This window comes from Haplochromis burtoni, unplaced genomic scaffold (genome assembly GCF_018398535.1).
Source record: "Haplochromis burtoni strain Fernald_Lab_line unplaced genomic scaffold, NCSU_Asbu1 Contig_646, whole genome shotgun sequence".
NCBI lineage: Eukaryota > Metazoa > Chordata > Actinopteri > Cichliformes > Cichlidae > Haplochromis > Haplochromis burtoni.
The window spans coordinates 20,796-40,622 of NW_024583007.1; the positions used below are offsets into that span (position 1 = coordinate 20,796).

At 39.3% G+C, this 19,827-nt stretch overlaps 1 protein-coding gene across 1 annotated transcript in view; it reads right to left on the reverse strand.

Annotated features, from left to right (window-relative positions):
* Positions 1-19,827, reverse strand: part of si:ch211-158d24.2 (multiple epidermal growth factor-like domains protein 9) — a 50,498-nt gene that overhangs the window by 8,837 nt on the left and 21,834 nt on the right. Inside the window, exons 3-4 of the mRNA XM_005949348.3 lie at positions 6,144-6,283; positions 980-1,129 (exon numbers count right to left, since the gene is read on the reverse strand). Coding sequence (XP_005949410.1) covers positions 980-1,129; positions 6,144-6,283 — 290 coding nt within the window. The remainder of the gene's footprint in view (positions 1-979; positions 1,130-6,143; positions 6,284-19,827) is intronic.

Below are 19,827 nucleotides of genomic sequence, written 5' to 3' on the forward strand. Positions count from 1 at the left end.
TGGCATTTAAAAAAATATTGCATTTTAACACATAACATATCAGTAAAATTCAAGAAATGTTGCAATACACTTGGTGAAATATACACAAATAATAAGATCAGTTAATTACACGACTGGATATAGAAAAAAGCAGCAGATAACAATAGGGAGAGAATTATCACTTTTCATAGATGGTATGTTTCCAAACTGTTCAGCAATTTTTGAAATCATTATAATTTCAGAAAAATAAGCCATGCTAATGTAATATCTTAAAGGACTGAAAGAATCCTAAAATGAGAATGTGAGTGACTCATCTTTGAGCAGTGAAGCAGCACTGTATTTAATGGTACAGTCACAGGGTGCAAAGCAGTGGCTGCACAGTGAGAAACATGCTGCTGTTATCATATTCAAAATGAGTTTATATCTGGAATAAACTTTCTCAGTTTCAATATGTTGCCTTTGAAATAATAGTTTTCTTTGAAATGTACAGTGGATTGCAAATCACTGGATTCTCTTTATACTTTACATTTTATGCGGTGTTGTGAATAGGCAGATCCAGGAACAGGACCAGACCTTGAAAGGCTCATTTTAATTTCACTCCATTCAAAATCTGCCAACAAACACAAGGTGTGTATGCAGTATATGTGGTATTATATGTAGTTTGCTTTTTAGGTTATCTAACATTTGGCTGCTGGTTGCTTATCTACATAATTTCTCTGATGTCACCTTCTTTCCTTTTCATTACATCTCCCTTTGACTGCATTTCTCTTTTTAGTTTGTATAACCAGCCAACAGTAGACACCATGATGCCATTCCGAGTTATTTTCAGCAATAACAGCTTGAAGGTGGAAAATGCTTTCCAAGACATCATCACTGTCAGGTTTTTATGTCTTAAATCCCAGGATTAATGGAGTATAAAGCCAGGAAGCCAGATCTGCTTAATCACTGCAACAAGCCATTGGATGAGCGCTAAATGCCTGACATGTGAACAAGTGCTCACCAGTGTGACAGGTGCCATTGGAGGTGGAGTTAGAGCAGGGGCATGGCACACAGGCTTCAGTCAGGGCAGCTCCAGGACTGCGGTAAAAACCAGGCTTGCAGTTCTCGCAGTTCAATCCGTGGGTGTTGCCCTCGCAGTTCAGACACACTCCTGAAAGGTAGAACAAAGGTCACAAGATTAGCTGTTATTCTTTCTTGATCTGCTTATGACAGAAAATGAAAGTAGTTGGTTATATAACAATGTAATCTGACGACATTTTAAAAATCTAAAGTAAAGTTTTTTAAGACCCTTTTAAGACACTCAGCAAATGTGAGTTACACTCTCAGTCGGAGGAACTCTCATTTATACAGTTTTAAACATAAAGCAATACTCAGATTGGTGCCTTCCTATATATGTTCCCTGTTTGCAATGAAACATGCTGGTAATTTCTCCGTCCACAAGGTTACTTGTTGCTTTCTGTTGTACTTGCATGAACTGAACTTGGCAAAAAGAGCTTTTGTGCAGAATGACTGGAAAATGACAGAATTCATTTCATCAAGTGCTTTAAAGCAAAACTAAGAATCCTTCAGACCAATTCCAAAACATGAAATGGTTTCAATTTTAATTGAATATTAAATTAATTAATTAATTTGTTTGTGTGTGTGTGTTGTTATGGCGTGTGTTTTATTGTATATTTTTTGTAATTGTGAGATAGTTGCTGGTGGCATCTTGGCCAGGTATCCCTTAAAAAGAGTTCTTTAATCTCAATAAATGTTAATTACAAAAAATTAACACAGAACCTTACTAAAATCTTTTATTATATTTGGGTTTTCATTAACAAGCAACTACTAGTGCAAAACAATGCAAAAAGTCTTGAAGCAGAGTGTATTTAATGTTTTTGTTAATACATAGCAGTAAAATGTCTTTGGATTCTGGACTGGTGGTCAGACAAAAAAATACATATTTTTTAATAGTTTTCACTGTTTACCATCAGGGTGAGGAGTAAGAGTCATGATTCCTATTTTTTTAAACATACCATCAAACCATTATTCGCTCTTACAGGAACCTCATTTAATGTCTATCAGGAAATAGCCAAATAATCTATTAGAGCTTCCTTGGGTTGACATACTTAACCACATTCTGTGAGGACAAAGCAACAACTATGCTGAGACCGCTAAGGCAACAGTTGGAATTTCACCAAATGTGCAGCTAATATTGCTGAACGCCAACTAGCATGCTAATATCGCTGAACTGCGAGCTACCAAAGAGACAGTAAACCCTGTTTGAAGTTGATTCCATGACCTAATTTATCAAAACTCTTGGATGTGATCTGGCTATTGGAACTCACTGGCTAGCCTATTGCCATTTAGAGTTTTAAGTAATATAATGTAATAGTGAAATGGTGAATTTGGTTTAAGGTTTAAGATAATCTGGCACATTGCAAAGCAATCACCTTGCACTACATGCAGGCAGCCAGGTGGGCCAAAGAGAAATACTTTTAGAATGCTTTGAGCATGTTAACAGGAATGGGTTTTTAACTTTCATGTTACTATATATACTTAATCATTCAATAAAAACCACAGCTGTATGTCGAGGTTATATTGAACTCCAAGGTAACATCCTGGCCTGTTACAACATACCAATCCTGGATTGACCAATTGCTTTAATGTAATCGCATTATATTTATTAGGCTTGCAATATATCCAAATCAGTCTAATAGATGCCAGGGTTAACAGGACACCGGTAGAAAATACAGGTACTGGGGAACTTGTTTTAGTCTTTCTGTTAGGATGCCTGGGTCGTTGACCCAGGGTTTTGAATTTATTATACTATTTATCATTTCTAATCTTGGGTTTCTTTGTTAGAGTTCTCTTTTATGGTTTATGTCTCTGTGCATCCTTAGTTGCTGTCTCCCCTGTCTGTGATATCCCCATGTCCAGTCAGTGTCTGTGTCTGTCCTGGTCCCACGTCTCTGTTCCCTCTGTTGCAGTGCCTGCGTATGAGTCTGTGTCTTTAGTTCAGTCTGTGTTATGTTTCCTGTTTTATTTTGAAGGTCCATGTCTGATGTTAATGTATCTGGTTTCGCTTCCCCTTGTCTCGTTAGGCCTGATTTGCCCCAGCTGTGTTTCCCTCCTGTTACCCATTCCCTGATTGCTCCCTCTGTGTATTTAAGCCCTGTGTTTCTCTGTGTCAGTGTTGTGAGCTACCCTCATTTATGTTGTGTGTTCTGGCTGCATGCTTATGTAAGTTCATTTGGATTTTTGTTATGTTTTGCCATCCAGCAATAAAAGCTGAGTTTTGAAATACACTTTTGCCTACCGTGAGTCTGCACTTTGGGTCCACTACTCCTGCCTGCACACAGCGACACCTGACACTTTCCAGCCTTGTAATACCTGCAAGTCTCTTTTAGGCAGCTAAATAAAATCCAGGATGCTATGCCTGAAAAGGTGGGTACAGCTTTATTGCTCACCTATAGAACTTTCTTTCCCAAATAGGAAGCATTTCAGAAGTAGATGATTTAAAAAAACAAAAACAAAAAAAACAAACATTTTTGCACTCTGCAAAAATGTTAATAATGTTACAAAGGCTGTGCAACTGCACCTTTAACACACCAACCAAGAAACAAGTTTTATTTATTTATATATAAATAGATCAGTCATGTCGACAGATATGATTATGACAGATATGACTGATAAGTGTGGATGTGGGATTAATACAGTTTTTAGACTACATAAAGAAAGTGCAGTTGTTTTGAATGTTCAGTGAGACCAGGGAAGGACTGCATAAATACCAGTTCATTTGCATGTTGTGTTTACCTCTTCACTACAACATGCTCTGTCTTTCAACTTTACTCTCCTTTGTACCTTTATTTTCATTTAATGTTTATCTACAGATGACATTTTAATTTTACTGAAAACATATAAAGCAGGCTTTAAAACACTTGTTGGAAATACTTAATGTGGGTTGTTGCATTCAAGGAGATGTCCATGCTAATTCTCACTTTAGCATAACTGCATATTTTTCACCTTTTTTAAATTTAAAGAATTTTCAAAACATACTCTTTGCTTCAGTGCTTTATTTAAGAAAAAGAATCCCAGATTAAAGGCATTGTTATTCTTGTAAATATCTGTGACGGCAATCACCACTATTGTGCTGTTTGGAGTTGAGCTTCGATGTTTGTTTGAACTGTTTTGCCTCTATGAGCTCTGACAAAGGTTATGTAGATGTGACTCAGTCTGCCTACAGGCTTATGCCATATCGTTGTGTAACCAGGATTTCAGCCATCACCACACAGAGGTTAAATTACTGTTTAAAGAAGAAGACAGAAAAGTGAATATCTAAATGCAAAGACAGCTTGTTTTCAGTTCAGAGACACCAATTTATAAGCAGAATTTAATATGTTAAAGTATTATGAAATTTGAATGTATGTTTTAAGGTTCAGAGAGATTCTAGTGAAACATCATCTTGTTTACTTATCCCTGCATTAGATAATTTTAAGGTTGAAAATAATGTGTGTTGAAAAAACAATAATGCACCCCTGTTGTGTTTATGAGACAGTGTTTGGGATACTGCCTAATTTGCATTTGCGCAAGGAGTTCCTGTGTGAGCAGCCTTAGGGAGAAGCCACAATCGCTTTTTAAAGGGAGCTGTCAAACCTGAGCTATGGGAATCCATAGCACTATGAACACTGAGCCCAAGTGAAGGCTAAAGAGCTCCATCTGCGCCTGCATTATAATGCAGACATATGCCGTCTAAAACTGCTACACACATGCCCCACCCACACACACTGCCCCCCTGTGCAGTTCCTCCTTTTCGGGGTTGTCACTAGCCAGTGATTTCTAAGTCTCAAGGCCTGACTGCTGGGAAGCGAGCAGCAATCCTCCTTTAAATTTGAAGAAGGTGCAAACTCTCAAGAACACAAACCGAACTGGAATTGCACCCTAGTGTTTAACTTGCTTCTCGGGTTGCTGAGACTACAGCAAATATTTACTTCAAGGAAGTAAAGTGGGGGAGTTTTGTGCTGCCAAAGATTAATTAAACTCGGCATTAGACTGTTCTCTGGGTATGCGATCAAGGTGCTACTGTAACCTGGACAAATCCAACATTTGAATTTAAAGAGTTTTATGAGTATTTAATCAGCAAAGCCTGGACAATTTGCACTGCCTTTCTTATGCAATGCCAATGAACAAAACGGTGCATGTTGAAAACGCTGCTTCTTTCATTCCAAGCTCTAACAGATTGGTGTTGTCCATGTCAGGGTTCTCAAGAAAAAGCCCAATGCAAAAGCATCCAACTGAAATTGACTGACAGTCAACTTTCGGATTTGCTTGTCTTCGCCTTGCTCAAGGACACTTTGACCCTACAACTAGTAGGTGTAGCTGATCAGTGTTTAAGCTTCAACTCTATTACCTGGAGTTGAAGCTGGACTTGTTTGCTGCCTTTTGGAGTGTTTCAATCAATCATCTGACAAATAACACAAGCTGGTGTATGCTACAGACCGCCAAAGAAGTCTGCGCCTTTATTGAGTGAAATTGTAGTTGCTAGCAATAACATTGCTCCAACACAGTTTACTACTGGCTCTGAAAATCCACTCTGACAGCCAAAAACCAACGAGTGATGTCATGAATTTGGGGTTAAACCATCACAAGATTTATATACATAAATATTAGTTCCATTTACAAATACAGGTTATCTGTTGTCATTATTATTAGTAGTCAGTACTGGTATCATAAAAAAATATATATATTTTGTTTTTATGATGATTATAATTTTAAGTGAAGTTTCCATGTAAAATGAAGTAGGATAAAAAGCAGAGAGAGTAAAAGTTGTCCTCTAAAATGAAGCTGATTGTTTTCTTGGACTTTATTTATTGAGAAAAATGATTTAAAAAAAAAAATCAGTCTCTGATAACAAATTACTTCAAAAAGGAAAGTGCTTCCAAATAATATTTATTGGAGTCAGTTTGTCTAAACAAAAGCTCTTATTTTGGAATCAGATTGTGCGGATTTGCAGGATTTTCTGTTTACAAGGCAGATGCTTTCACTAACTAAGCTACTGTGGCTCTTCACAGCTGACTCAGACAATCCTGAATAATGAAAAATTACAAAACAAAATAGAAGGTTAGGTTTTAGTGACAATGAAAATGAGATCATTGAACTGCAGCGTTTGTCCTCAGCTGACTCACCGGACTGCGGATGGCAGTAGTTGGTGTGGTTGTTACACTGGCAAGGCCGACAGCCAGTGCTGCTGAAGTCGAAGAAACCCGGGTAGCAGTCATCACACTTGGGTCCATACACTCCTGATTTGCACACACATGTCCCTGAACTGTGGGGGCAGAACAGAAGACAAAAATCAATACCCAGTGGATCAAATACAGTCGCAGAAAGCATTTCAGTGGACCATAACACCATGGCAGCATGTCAATGAGGTACTCTGTGTGTGTGTCTGTGTTTGGTTTTAACAAAAGGTTTCCCTCCACGCCTTGATTAATTAGATGAGGTGATTTATTAGTGGCAAATGTGGTAAGAAATCATGTAAAGTAATTATATACTGGACAAAGCTATGTGGTGCTGCTGATTAGCATATAAAGCCGGATTACAACCAAAGGTAGCTTATTAGTGGACCTCCCAGCATGCACTTTTTTGAGAGTGGTTACCTTTGATGAAAAATACACATTGTGCAAATGTATATTTATTACATACAAAGGTAGCATAAATCAAGGTTCACGGTTCTATTTCTTGAATGCTGAAAACAAACAACTCTTAAGCAGCTCTTATATTTAAAAATATTAACAGCAGACATTTGAGATGTTTTAAAGAATACTGTGATCTTTGACTGTCAGGTTATGAAACGTCAGAGCATTGAGCATCAAGGCCTTTATTGGCCATATTTTCTTTACATAACTGAGAATGATTGCTTTCAGCTGAGAAAATCTCATTGTATAAAACATCTCCAAGAATCCTCCAGCAAACTTAAATCCAATTACATCTGAGTTCTTCAGCCATAACACACTCGCAACTGAGTTATTTCACATGATGATGTGTCTTTCATAGATCAGACCTTTGCTCTCATTATGCTGTGTTAAAAATAGCAAATGCTCATTTATACAGTGTGAGTGTCAAGAAGAGATTTTGTTTTTCTCTCTCATCCACCGCTCACTGGAGGTAAATTCCTTGGAAGAGAACAATGCTAAATCGAGCCTGATCAGCTCTTAAACCCAGACAATGGACTCAAAAATGTAATCACAGGACAATGACTTCAAAACAATTGAAGCAAATCACAAGTGACTCGAAGCACTTTCCATGAATGCGTGCGTGGGTCTTCATACAAACAAGGCTTTGTTAAAACAACTGCACTTAATGCAAATGAAGAGGCCCATAGCGATGCTTAGTGAGGCGTGGGCACTGTTGAAGACGAGGCTGGGAGATCAACAGTCCTCGATCCTCTGGCTACAACACACACACAAACATCAGGCACTAACAAAAGTATCAGCATGATACATCATGACCCTAATACAAGCAAGTGGAAGATATAATGTCCAGCTGCCAAAGGAAAAAATAAAAACACGGTACAAAAAAACAGATTTATTTAAAATTGCCATTTAATACTAAACAGAAAGGTACTTTGCTCATCAAAAAATGACAGAATATGTAAAGGGATTTGTTTTTACAATAGCCAAATTATTTGTATTAGATTAGATTACGTTCATTGCCATTCTAAACAAAAAAAAAGTTCATTTTTTTCTTTAAGTGATTATAAACGAGTGTGTGGGGCTTATAGAAACTAGACTTTTGAAAACTGATTCAACATGAATTTTGTGAACCTGGAAAACTAACTAAACTAAAACACAAATTATTGGGGAAATATTATTTGTCTGTCTTTATCTGTTAGTTTGGTCAAACTTTTAGCTTGCAACTTTCCTGATGAGTCAGCGATGTGTGTTTGTAATCGAGATTCTACTTCGGCAAAATCAGCATGTGGTCAGAGAGCGAGGATACGCCTAATATGGTCATCTTAAGAATACCCCGTGTTTACACCTTCTGTTTGTGAGAAGCAGGTAATATGAAAACTGCTTGTAAAGTTAGGGGGGTAGGAGCTAGTTTTTGTTTTTTGTTTTTAAATGTGCTGAAACTTCCATATTTTATTGAGAAGAAAACAACTTGTAATGTTCTATCATTCAACTCTAACATTCACTCTGCATCAGGATCTGTGGTTGAGTGTACTTGAAAGCTGACTTTTGATCAAATGTGCAGCATCCCAGTAAGGCCAGATGGTCCACTGGCTTTGATTCCTTACTTTTCCTTGTACAAAATACAACCTTTCACCTTTGGCTAATTATACATGTGTATTTCTCTAAGAGGAAAAAATAAAAGAAAGATGTCAAACAAAAAACACTATACAGCATGCAGCTGCCTGAAATGAACACTAAAACATTTTAAGTATGCTATAATAAATAGCCATCTGTACAGTAATAAATACTACAAGGGACATCAGCTGGAAAATCAGCTAAACTAACATGATGCATTTTTCCTTTAAAGCACCGACATGTTTCTGCTCCAGCTGCCTGGCAGTCAGTCACACACTGACCTGTGGCAATGCAATGCAATCTGTCATCAGTTTCTAGTGATCCTTCCTCTGTGTGGAGCTCTAAATAAAGACTCATTTACTAAGAGCTGTGCTGTCTTAGGTGCAGCCTGCAAATCCAACAGGCCCTGTGTTGCTTTGTCTCTCCTTTTAAAATACCTCTAATTCAGTGTTTTTCCTTTGGGGATCTTTTGTGGAATAACTACAACAGGTCTGAAAACCTCCAGGCCTTTATAAAGAGTTTTAACTTGGGTGGAAATTTAAATAAAGCTTTCAACAGACAAACTGTAATGCCAAAATATAATACTTCAATTGAAAGGTAATAGCCTATAGTCCCTGAAAATCGGTTTATAAAACATGTGGATAAAATAAAACTGAGCCTTCCCCCTAGATGGGTTCTACCAGAGGTTGATTCGTTCTGCTGTTATTTCTGCCCATTTAAAAGAAAGAATTAAATTTAAATACATTCCTGGAGGGTTCTCTTGGGTGCTAAAAACTTTGATTGTGCCCACATTTTAGTATATAGGAAATGCTCTGCCCAAAAGAGTTCTGCTGGATTCAAATCATTACTTTTGGATCATGATCACACCAAAATAATCCTCTGCTACAAACTGGGAGTCTTGCCATCAGCCAGTGTTTTGGCAGACTCTCAGTGCTGCTGTTCATAAATGTCATATCCCTGCTACCTTCACATATTCAGCTCATTTCAACACACTTCCTCCTCCTTGCTTTAGTGCTGGGACTTCTCAGTTAATATGGTAGTCCTGGCCTGACTGATGTTAAACATCCTGGATCCTGTCAGAGGCAAATAAATATGTCACCAGTGACTGATTTATAATCAGAAAGCTTCTTCTTGCAAAGTTTATTCTTGTATTTCCCTCTTTTGACTGATAAAGGCCACCATTATGCAATGCCCCTTACACTGTCAGAACTGTCACATAAATTCTGATTTAACCTCAAACACTGCATGGTGTAACATACAGAGGACAGCAGATTTGATCTGATCTGTATTACTGTGGCTCATTCTATACTCCTACTGTTGCAACTATGTTTCCAATGATTCCTAGCAAGAGCTTTCTAATTCATATAACAATCGTCTGGTGATTAATGGTGAAAATGTGTTAGGATAACAGGATAAAACAAGTGTCAACATTTTGGTTACAGTTAACACAGAATTCTACACTGTGGTCTATATTTTGATCACAATCTTTCTGAAGTGGTTATTCTGAAGAGTTGTCTTATCTTAATGCAGCTTTACTAATGACTTTACATTGACGTGGTATTGCACAGCGATGCAGCCCGTCTGTTTGTCTACTGTAGCTTCATCTAATCTATAGGAACTCATAGGTTTGAACTAGGCTTTAAATGTTTACGTTGCGTCTCAGTGGTCCTGCTTGTGAGATTATGAAGACCCTCTCTTTGTCTTCTGTGGCCAGAAGGAGGGGGTTTGTTATTGTTTTGATGTAGTTTCATGGCCCCGTGCTGGCCAAGCTGCTCTGCGTCAGATCTGTGTGTTAAGTAGGTCAGTATAACATAAGCGACAAAGCTTAACCCCATTCTGCTGCTGCTGCCACGCCAGCGCTGCCCCATTGGCTGCTCCTGTGTTGGATCAGGCCAAATGTCCTCTCTGTAACGGGGACGTTGACAGTTCAGTTAGCCACAAGGTTCAGTAAAAATAAACAAAGAAGTACACTAAGCAGGTTTAGTTGCTTTTCTGGTTGAGCAGTGAAATGCTCAAAGGGTGTGTTAACCAAAAGCAGAGCCAGATCTCCCTTTGCCGTCTTAGCCTTTCATCTGTATGAACGTGTCCAAATATTCCATGTTATAGCAGGGCTTAGCGCGTCTGGTTTTACGTTCACTTCCCACGATCATGAAAACAAAACAAAAACAAGGGGGAAGAAAAGGTTCTCTTTTTTTAATGTAACATGCTCACATTTTTCTAGCACTTGGCAAAGTCATCTAGACTACAAGTCATATTTAACCATCGTTTATTTAGCACTTAATTCAATTTTAGCACTCTATCTACCTCAAACCAAAGCCAATTTACATTCTCCAATTAACTTAAGATGACCATGTCTTTAAACACTTGGAGGAAGCAGGAATGCCTGAGGTACTAAAACCACAAAACAAAGATCACTAACAGGCTCTTGTTTTGTCTTGTAAATTTGGGGCACCCCATCACTTGCCTGTATAGCAGCTCCTTTCCTTACAAGCCCAAACTCACTCAGTATTTAGTTTAGTCTGTGCTAAGATCATTGAATCAGCAGGATCTACACAGGGGGAGCAGAACAGCTTTAATGATTGCAGGGTTCCTTTTTTGGGAATCTCTAATGGTTTCTCACCCCAGTCATCTTCTGCAGTGCCCTGAGGTCTCGATTGGAAGTCAGCGCTCCTAAGCTTTCTGTCTAGCTAACAGACAGGTCAACACAGGCACGCAAACCTGCTGTTGCCTGTGTTTTCTTATTGGCACTCAAACAACCTGCAGTGGAGCTGCCGGGTAGCAGGGACCAGCAGCTGCCCTTATGAGGGGGGATTACACTCAGAAACTATCCTGTGCCTAACTACTGACTTTACAGACGCAATATTCTGCTTTTCAGGGTTTTCCTTAAATATTTTATACACCTTTTTGTGCATTCAACAGGTCAGCAAAGTGCAAAGGGAGTTCTTCTCTCCTCCAGTAAAGCCTGCTGCTGAACTCTCTCAAATTTCATGCTGACAACCTAGGCTTTTCCCCTGCTACTTATCAAGGTCACCATGTAAAGTTAGGCATGCCCTCAAACACAGAAAAAGCAGCTGCCTCAAAGGCCACCATTTTTAATTTACTAGCTACAGTCACTTTTGCTAAGTTTAAATCTAAAAATGTGTAAAGAAAATTGAATACCCATTGGACTGAGCCAGCTTAAAACTGCAATATGTGAAGAATACTATGGTTGCAATGAAATTCATCTCTCAAATGGTAATACCATTATAGGAAAACATTATTTGTGTACCTAATTAAATTAGCTAAAGGATTCTTTAAAGACATTTTAACCAAAACTTTCAATGTGCATTACCTTTAAGCCTTTAAGCTACCTGATATAAAACACTGAATAAATGTAGTCCGGAAAAAGACTTTTGCATCTTCTGCGTCATTTCTAATAATACTGTTCGCCACTGAAATATCACAATCGGTGCAGAGTAATGCTAGATGAACAGCAAAAATGCCTCCAGTGACCTGACATAGACACAGAAACATCTGTAGCCAAAATCAATATTTCATTACAGACTGTGGTGCTTTTTGACACAGTAATGGTAAAAAAAAAAAAAAAAAAAAATCCTTATAGACATTGCCCACAGGATCTGACCCACATACACTACTGACTCTTGTGTTCTGACAGATGCAAGATGATATTAAAGCTCTTTTGTCAAAGACTGGCCTGACCTAACCCAACAAACTGGGTAACAGTGTGTGTCCACTTTACATCACATGATTTGCAGACAGACAGAATGCAAGATCATGAGAGAGCAAAAGAGGGGAATCTCATTAAGGTTGTTAAGAAGACTGAGCAAGGACAGAGTTACAAATGTCACTCGGCTTTAAACAGTCGCCAGCCCTGAGAGAATTCTATTAGAGTGGGTAATAGAGAAGCTTAGTGTCCTAGGACAGGGTCAATAATGATCACATATTTATATGTCCACATACAACAGCTGCTGGTGAGTTATTTAGTTAATATTAATGTAAACAGGTTTGACAAGTTCCTCATTCTCACACAGCAAAGCACAGACTGCTATCCAGTACCGTACAGTGCTTAAAACAGTTATTTCCTTTATTTCTTTGTGTTCAAAAGGGGAAGGAAATCTAGCTAAACAGTTATTATTTAAACTAGTATAAGTCCAAAATTTCACTATTGGTGAATAGTGAAATGCATACCGAAATACCTGTGAAACACATTTGTATTTGCTAGACTACCTAGCTAATAACTGATAAGGTAATATCAGCTGAAATATTGTTTAACTGATCAGTCAGGCTCAAACTGAAATTAACATGGTCCTATTAACACTAAAGAGGACCTATTCTGCTCCATATTTAGGTTTGGTTTATTCATGGGTCAAAATAACTGCCACTGCCATAAGAGAGCAGAGAGCAGGAGGGTGGAGTATTCAGTGTGCAATGGTATTTAGGGAAGTGATAAATCAATTCACATGAACGTCACAAAGGTTTAAAAAGCAGAACACTTCCCTGAAACAAGATGCACATCATCCTCATTACTTCTTCACAGCTGTAGATTTCCAGTAAAAATAAAAATAAGGAAATACTTTCTTAAGTAAGCACTATTCTACTAAACTACTGAAGGCAACCACCTATGTTACTATAGAATAATCCTATCTTGTAGTGGGTCTTAGTTAGGGATGGGTATTGTTTAGGTTTTATCCGATACCGGTGCCAAACCGGTACTTTTGAAACGGTGCCGGTGCTTAAACGGTGCTCGAACCGGTGCTTAAAGAATGGAGAACAAACTTTGTCCAAAAACCTCTTATGTTTTTATTTTTAGCAGTCTCTTTTTTCTACAGAATGTTAATCATTAGCTTTTTCTGTTGATACAATATACCTCCTTTGGTTGGAACCGGTGCTACACTGGCAGGGCTAGGGCCAGAACTCTCCTCTTCGGGTTAATGGGGGATGTTGCTAACTCCGGGTCCGATAACAGGCATCACACCCGCAGTAGATGTGCTCAGTGTGAGATCTTGCAGCAAGCTATCAAATACGGTGCATTTCTCGGCTTTTAAAAAAACGCTATGCGTCGCCAGGTGTTTCATCAGATTCGAGGTGTTACCTACTTTGTGCAGTATCACCTTAAAGCACTTGTTGCAGGCTGCTGAGTTTGCATCTTTTGCTGTGAAGTACAGCCAGACTTTTGACCGCTTCGCCTTGGGCATTTTTAATCTGTAGCTCTGCTCTAAAAGAACGTACGTGCCTGGGCCCGCTTAGTATTCTTGGAAAGTTAAAATGATTGGCTAGAATCCAAAGTGTATGACATCTCATGGGAAAGAAAAGCACCGAAATAAAGCACCGAAATGTGCGCTGCTTTTCGGTCTGGTTACCACCATTTATGTCAGAACCGGTGCCATAATGGCACTGGATATCGGTACCCATCACTATGTCTTAGTGCAGGACAACAGGTTCCTGTCACTTTAGCTCCTCTGCCTATCAAGCTATCCTGTCTTTAAGAAAACTTTGATTGGGTAACCAATCAAACAGGTATTTGTAGCTGTCCTTGAGGTCTACAATGTTACTTTCTGGTAGTTCGATCCCCTCAGTTCTGACTACCTTCCCTCTCTTTGTTGCCATCTGACTACACTTCTCCAATCCAAATGACATTCCAATGTCATAGCTGTATATCCTGGTGGTGTGGATCAGTGAATGGATGTCTTGTTCACTCTTGGCATACAACTTGATGTCATCCATGTACAGGAGGTGTCTGACAATTGCTCCGTTCCGTAGTTGGTATCCGTAGCCAGTTTTGTCGATGATCTCACTGAGGGGGTTCAGGCAGAACAGAACAGCAGTGGGGACAGAGCATCTCCTTGATAGATCCCGCAATTAATGGTGACTTGTGCTATGGGCTTGAAATTGGCCTCTAGTGTGGTATGCCACATCCCCACTAAGTGCCTGATAAAGGTTCTAAGGGTCCTGTTGATCTTGTACAATTCTAGGCATTCCAGGATCCAGGTGAGGGGCATCTAGTCATAGGCATTCTTGTAATCAATCCAAGCAGTACACAGACTGGTCAGTCTGCTCTTGCAGTTGTGGGACGACTGCTCTGTCTACCAGTAGCTGGTGTTTTGCTCCTCTTGTATTCCTGCCTATTCCTTTCTGTGACCCACTCATGTATTGACCCATGTTCCTATTCATTTTAGCTGCTATGCTATGATGCCTGACAGGAGCGTCCATGTGGTACTGAGGCTGTGCTGGCAGATGCTCATGGAGTGCAGTCAAGCTCCTTCAGCCAGTAGGCGTGAACCATGTCGGGGCCTGGTGCTTCATATTGGAGACCCTTTCTTGGATGTCTGCCACTTTGATGGTTTTCCTGTTCAGGGAGGTTGCTGTGGTCTGCTCCTAGATCCATTAGCCACTGAGCATTGCTGTTATGTGTTTCATCCTTCTCCCATATGCTCTTCCAGTATTGCTCAGTCTCCAGCCTTGGTGGTTGTGTTCTCATATTGTTCCTCTGCCACTGAGCAGATGGTTGGATGGTTCTGTGGAGAACAGCAGGTTTATTCTCCTGCCTTCTATCCCTCTGGTATACCTCTTCAAGCAGCTGGCCAGGCCTGTAGGTTATTGCTTGGCAGTTTCCAAGGCCTCAGGTTGCTGTACTTCTTAGGCACCTTCTTCATCGCATCTTTTTGCAGCTCCGATAGTTGGCTAACCTCCCTCCATGCTACCTTGATCTTGGCCTCTAGTCTCATCCTCATATCGGAATACTCTCATGGCACTCGAAAAGATAGTCAAAGCAATGATCAGGACACATGGACTCACCATGTTACTGGCATTGATAGAAGAAGAGTATAAGGGTTTTAACTTCTCTCTGAAGCCCCCCCCCCCCTTTTTTATAACTAATAATATTTACATCACTTTTCTTGTGACCAAATGACTGAAACATTGTCAAAGTCTCATTGGAGTAACCATCTGGAAACCTGTGTGATTATGCAAATGTTTAAATGGCATTTCTAATAAAGGTTTAGACTTCTGCAGGAAATCCACCTTCTAACTTACATAGTAACCAGAAACTCCTTTACTCCCTACACCTTCAATGCCATTCAAGTGGCTGTGGCATACATTAACCTGGCGTGGAATTGCATTTCTAGGGAGGTGCACGTCCAGTGGCGTAACTCATGACATAATTTATGGCATAGATTTGATGTAGAAGTACAATTCACGTGTAACAGAAACTACTTTTCATAGTTTTGTTCTCCAGTGAGACAAAGTTTGGTTTTTTTTTCGTTGTTGTTTTTTTTGCTTTGTTTGTTTGTTTGTTTTTACAATCTTACCCAGCCCTTAGTTTTGTTATATAGTTTTCATTCATTTGTCATCTTTTATTTTCCCAAACTGTGGCTTAATGTCTTTATATTGAGCATTCACCACACTTAACACTCCTCCTGTGAGCAGAGGTCACATCATTATCAGCAGTTCTGTTGAATGGTGAGTTAATCTACAACCCAAGGCACTAAAAAGTTTGCTTGTGCTGAAAGATTTCCGTTTACCCATTTTGTGTGCCCACTGCAACTTAGTTAAAGAACACAGATGATCATTTCACACTGAGAACAACTAATGTCATCTCAGGGTAAAGAACAGTCCAAATGCAAAGTACTGGAAGGCACTTTGGCCTCTTTTTATCCAACCCGACTTCCTCTTCCTGACATAAGCTACTGCTGTCAATTTATAAATTCATTAGTTTGATCACATGTGACTCTGAGTTTGAGGATAGTGGCAGATATTCACTGAGCAGGGCTTGGGCATGCTTTATTTTCTCTTAGAGGCTATACAAGAAAAAACTGACCTTCCATAAAGTGGTTTCTGCCTCTGTGCAGAAAACGAAATGAAGTAGATATTCTAGAAAGAAGGTCTTGCTTTTCAATTCTAAGGAACAAATGTGGAATTCTGGCATTTAAATTGAAGTTTTAGAGAACTGAAAATAGGCGCTTTTAAGCATCTGCCTGAGATGTCGTGTCATCTATATTTGGCTAGCCAAACAGATAAATGCACCAGCAAACAAAAACAGTGACTCAGAAATGCAGGGGACATTCTTAAAAACACTCAGCATGTGTATGCAGCATGACAGCACAACCAACAAAAATCTTCTACTTCCACCCCGGCAAATGCCCCAACAGAGGCTCACAGAAGAGCACAGCGTTGAGCACTTGCTGTGGGCTACAGGCTGTCCGGCAGTTACATAATGCTGCTTCACACAGCAAAGCTCAGACTTAGTTGCTCGCTTGGATTTAGGAAACTACAACTGTGTTATAACTAAATGCTGCCATTAAAGCCTATCAGGCTCTCGACAACCGTGCCAGACTTTCTAGACCTTTTAAAAAGTGCTCTAGAGCAATAGTTCTACAGGATTTCTGTGGGTCTTTCAAGGTCGTTTGCAGTTTCTTTTTTTTCCACATGTTTTTGGGTCCAGTATATTTTCAGAGGAATATTTTGTGTTAGTTAAGACACAACACTGACCTATGAATCATTCAATCATAAAAAAGGCAGCTAACCTAGGGGATGAAACAGTGCTGTATCTGCACTTGAAAAATAACTGAGCAAAGACCCAATTAAAAGGAACTTAATTACTAGCAACTTGTCACAAAAACACAATATGTTATCACTTCACAAGCTGAATCTATGAAAAATGCCAAAAATAACAGTTTGACAGACAGTTTTGCACCAACAATGCAATTCCCAAAAAAGCTATTAGCTAAAAACTGTACACAGACATTTTAGGAAGCAGCATTGTTAGTTTCCAACCTTCTAAATATCACATTATGCCAACAACACAGGAACAATATGTTGATGCATAATCACATGCCATGTTTTTGAAATCTTTATGTAGAGAAACAGACATACATAATCTACATAATCTATACATTTTATTCATTGTTAAGTTATGTAGAAGAAACATTAACAATTTACATCTTCCTTAGCAAGGTTTCACCATTTCCCATTTCATATTTAAAAAGAAATAGATTCCAACTCAACAAGTACAGTAAAGGTTTTGGTTTGGTTATACTGACCAATTTTTTTTTCCAAACAGCCAAACTCTCTTATTCCTAAGGATGTAAGTTGCTCTGTCACTCTAGTAGAGTTGGCTTGTGAGCTTTCTGCCATTGTCATAGTTGCAAATTATTCCTGCCTGGCCTTAATTAACCCACTGTCAGTCCAAAAGTTTCAGGAAATTTGTATTTTTAATTTTTTTAGGCACAAGCATTTAAGAGTTGTAGTTGAATAGCTTCATTAGCACAGAAAAATGTTCTAATACTATTTTTTTCTTCAGCAGTTCTGGGGCTAAGAGCTTAATTCTTGTGGAAATGCGGCTGTGCATTCTGTTCAGCTCCGAAGAGCAAGCAGACAGTCCTACTTGTGTAAGAAAATTCATCCAACAATATTTTAAGCAACACTTAAAATATCAAACACTTGTTTGATATAAACAAAGTCATATAATCCGCAGTCTTAAGATGTGAAATGTTTAACTGTTTTCAGCCCATTTCCAGTCTTTATGTCAGACTATGTGAAAAAGGGCTCTTAGTGAATCTTCTGACAGAATTAAGTAGATTCTCTAAAATGTTCCAGTTTATATTCTTGCTTTGGTTGAATATGCAACGTTAATGAGAGAGAGTAGGAGGAACTTTACAGGTGTGATGAGATGACTGTCAGGAGTGAAACTCATCATGTTCCATGCCTAAAGGTAACTACTCCTCCCCAGCTTCTTGACCAGGTCAGTGATTCCTGAACTAATTCTTTGAAATCTTGGTATAATTTCTGCTGTTATCACTGTGATTTCAGTGAATATGACCACAGCACAGACTGCCTTTACTTCAGCTCATTACTTAATGGGAAAGAAACCTAAAGCAGCAGGCCAGGGGGTCTGAAAGCTGGTTAATCTGGATAAGTTACAATGCTAAGCTCCTGAATGAGGCTAGGCTAGGCCGGGATGGTTATCAGAGGCCAGGCGCAGACATCTGAGGAGTGTATTTGGTGTGTCGCTGTGTGAAAGCCCAGAGCCCCAAAATAACCTTCTTGCCTCCACCTTTACCATCATTTGAAAGTGCTGTGCACGCAAAATCTCAATCAGCATGAAAAACACATCCTGTAGTTGCATCACAGGACTCCACCCAGTAGGATTTAGTTCAGGTGAGTAACATGTTTCTCGGGGCATGACAAAACAAATCCTCCACTCGCTGCGGACACTGACTCAAGCTTCTAAACAGCAGCTTTCCTTTTCATGGCTAGAGGCAGAAAGTACAGCCGCTATTTTTACCGCATTCCTAACCCACACACGCAGCTTCTTTTCCCAGTCTGTTCTTGTGACTGTAGAAAGGCTGTGTACAAGAGCTGTTATGTGTTCTTTGACTGGATTTGAGAAGTAACCAGGGTGGGTAACATTTTGACATCTTCCAGGAGGCCTGCAGCAAGACAACCTGGATCAATGAGCAGAATAATGATTGCGAATGAACACCGTGTCTGAGCACAGCTGATCCCTTGAACATCTCGGCCCCATCTTTAGAGATAACAAACAGTAATTCACAGCAGGCAGTCTGTTCAAGCTTGGTGTGTCACAGCAGTTTTGGAGCTAAAGTTAAGACTCCTTTAAAATGCTGTAGCCAATTTGCAGGTACATTACAAATCAGAGGTCTGCCTTTGTCCTGATAACCCACTCTATACAAAATGTGTACAGCTGGTCTACATAATAAAAATACCTGAAAGGGTTCATGGAGGCTCAAAGTAAATCTCAGTAGCCTCATAAAGAGGATTTGTTTCAGAGTTTAGATCACAGTGACACAATTAGAATCTTAGATAGTGCTTCTCTACTCAACCTCAGCAATCAAAACGCTTCATACAACATGTCTTATTCACCCATTTACACCAGTTCATACAAGCACTTTTTTCTGTCCAACATTCAGTCTGATGGATGTGTCAGAGGGCAATTTGCAATATCTTGGCCAAGGATATTTGGTATGCAGGCAGGGATCAAACCAGCAACAATTCTGATTACCTTCTGATTAGTAGATATCCTGGTCTACCTCCTGAGCTACAGTCACCCTGTGTTCGACAAACTGGTGGTTTAATGCAGTCACTCTGTCGTTAACTCACGTGCAAATCAGTGCTGTCGCTAAGCCCTTTATGCAAAACATATTCAAATTCAAGTTAAGCCAGTGACTGAGCCAGTGTTAAAGGAAAGCCCGAATGATGTCTTCGTTTTATTGATTTTACTGTTAAGTACTGACCAGTCGTAATATTTCTCTTATCCAAAATGGGTGAAACCTTTTTTTCCCTCCAGAATTCAAACAAAAGCTTGAGGTCATTTTCAGGTGTAATCATGTCCTAAAATTTATTAGCCTTAGTCCCAAATTGGCTTCCATGGTGTCAGAATTCATTTTTTGAGCAATAGTTCTCCAGTCTTTCTGAAGGTTGTTCTCGGGTTTTTCTTTGAACACTGAACATAAATGGCCTGTATTTATATAGCGCTTTACTAGTCCCTAAGGACCCCAAAGCGCTTTACATATCCAGTCATCCACCCATTCACACACACATTCACACA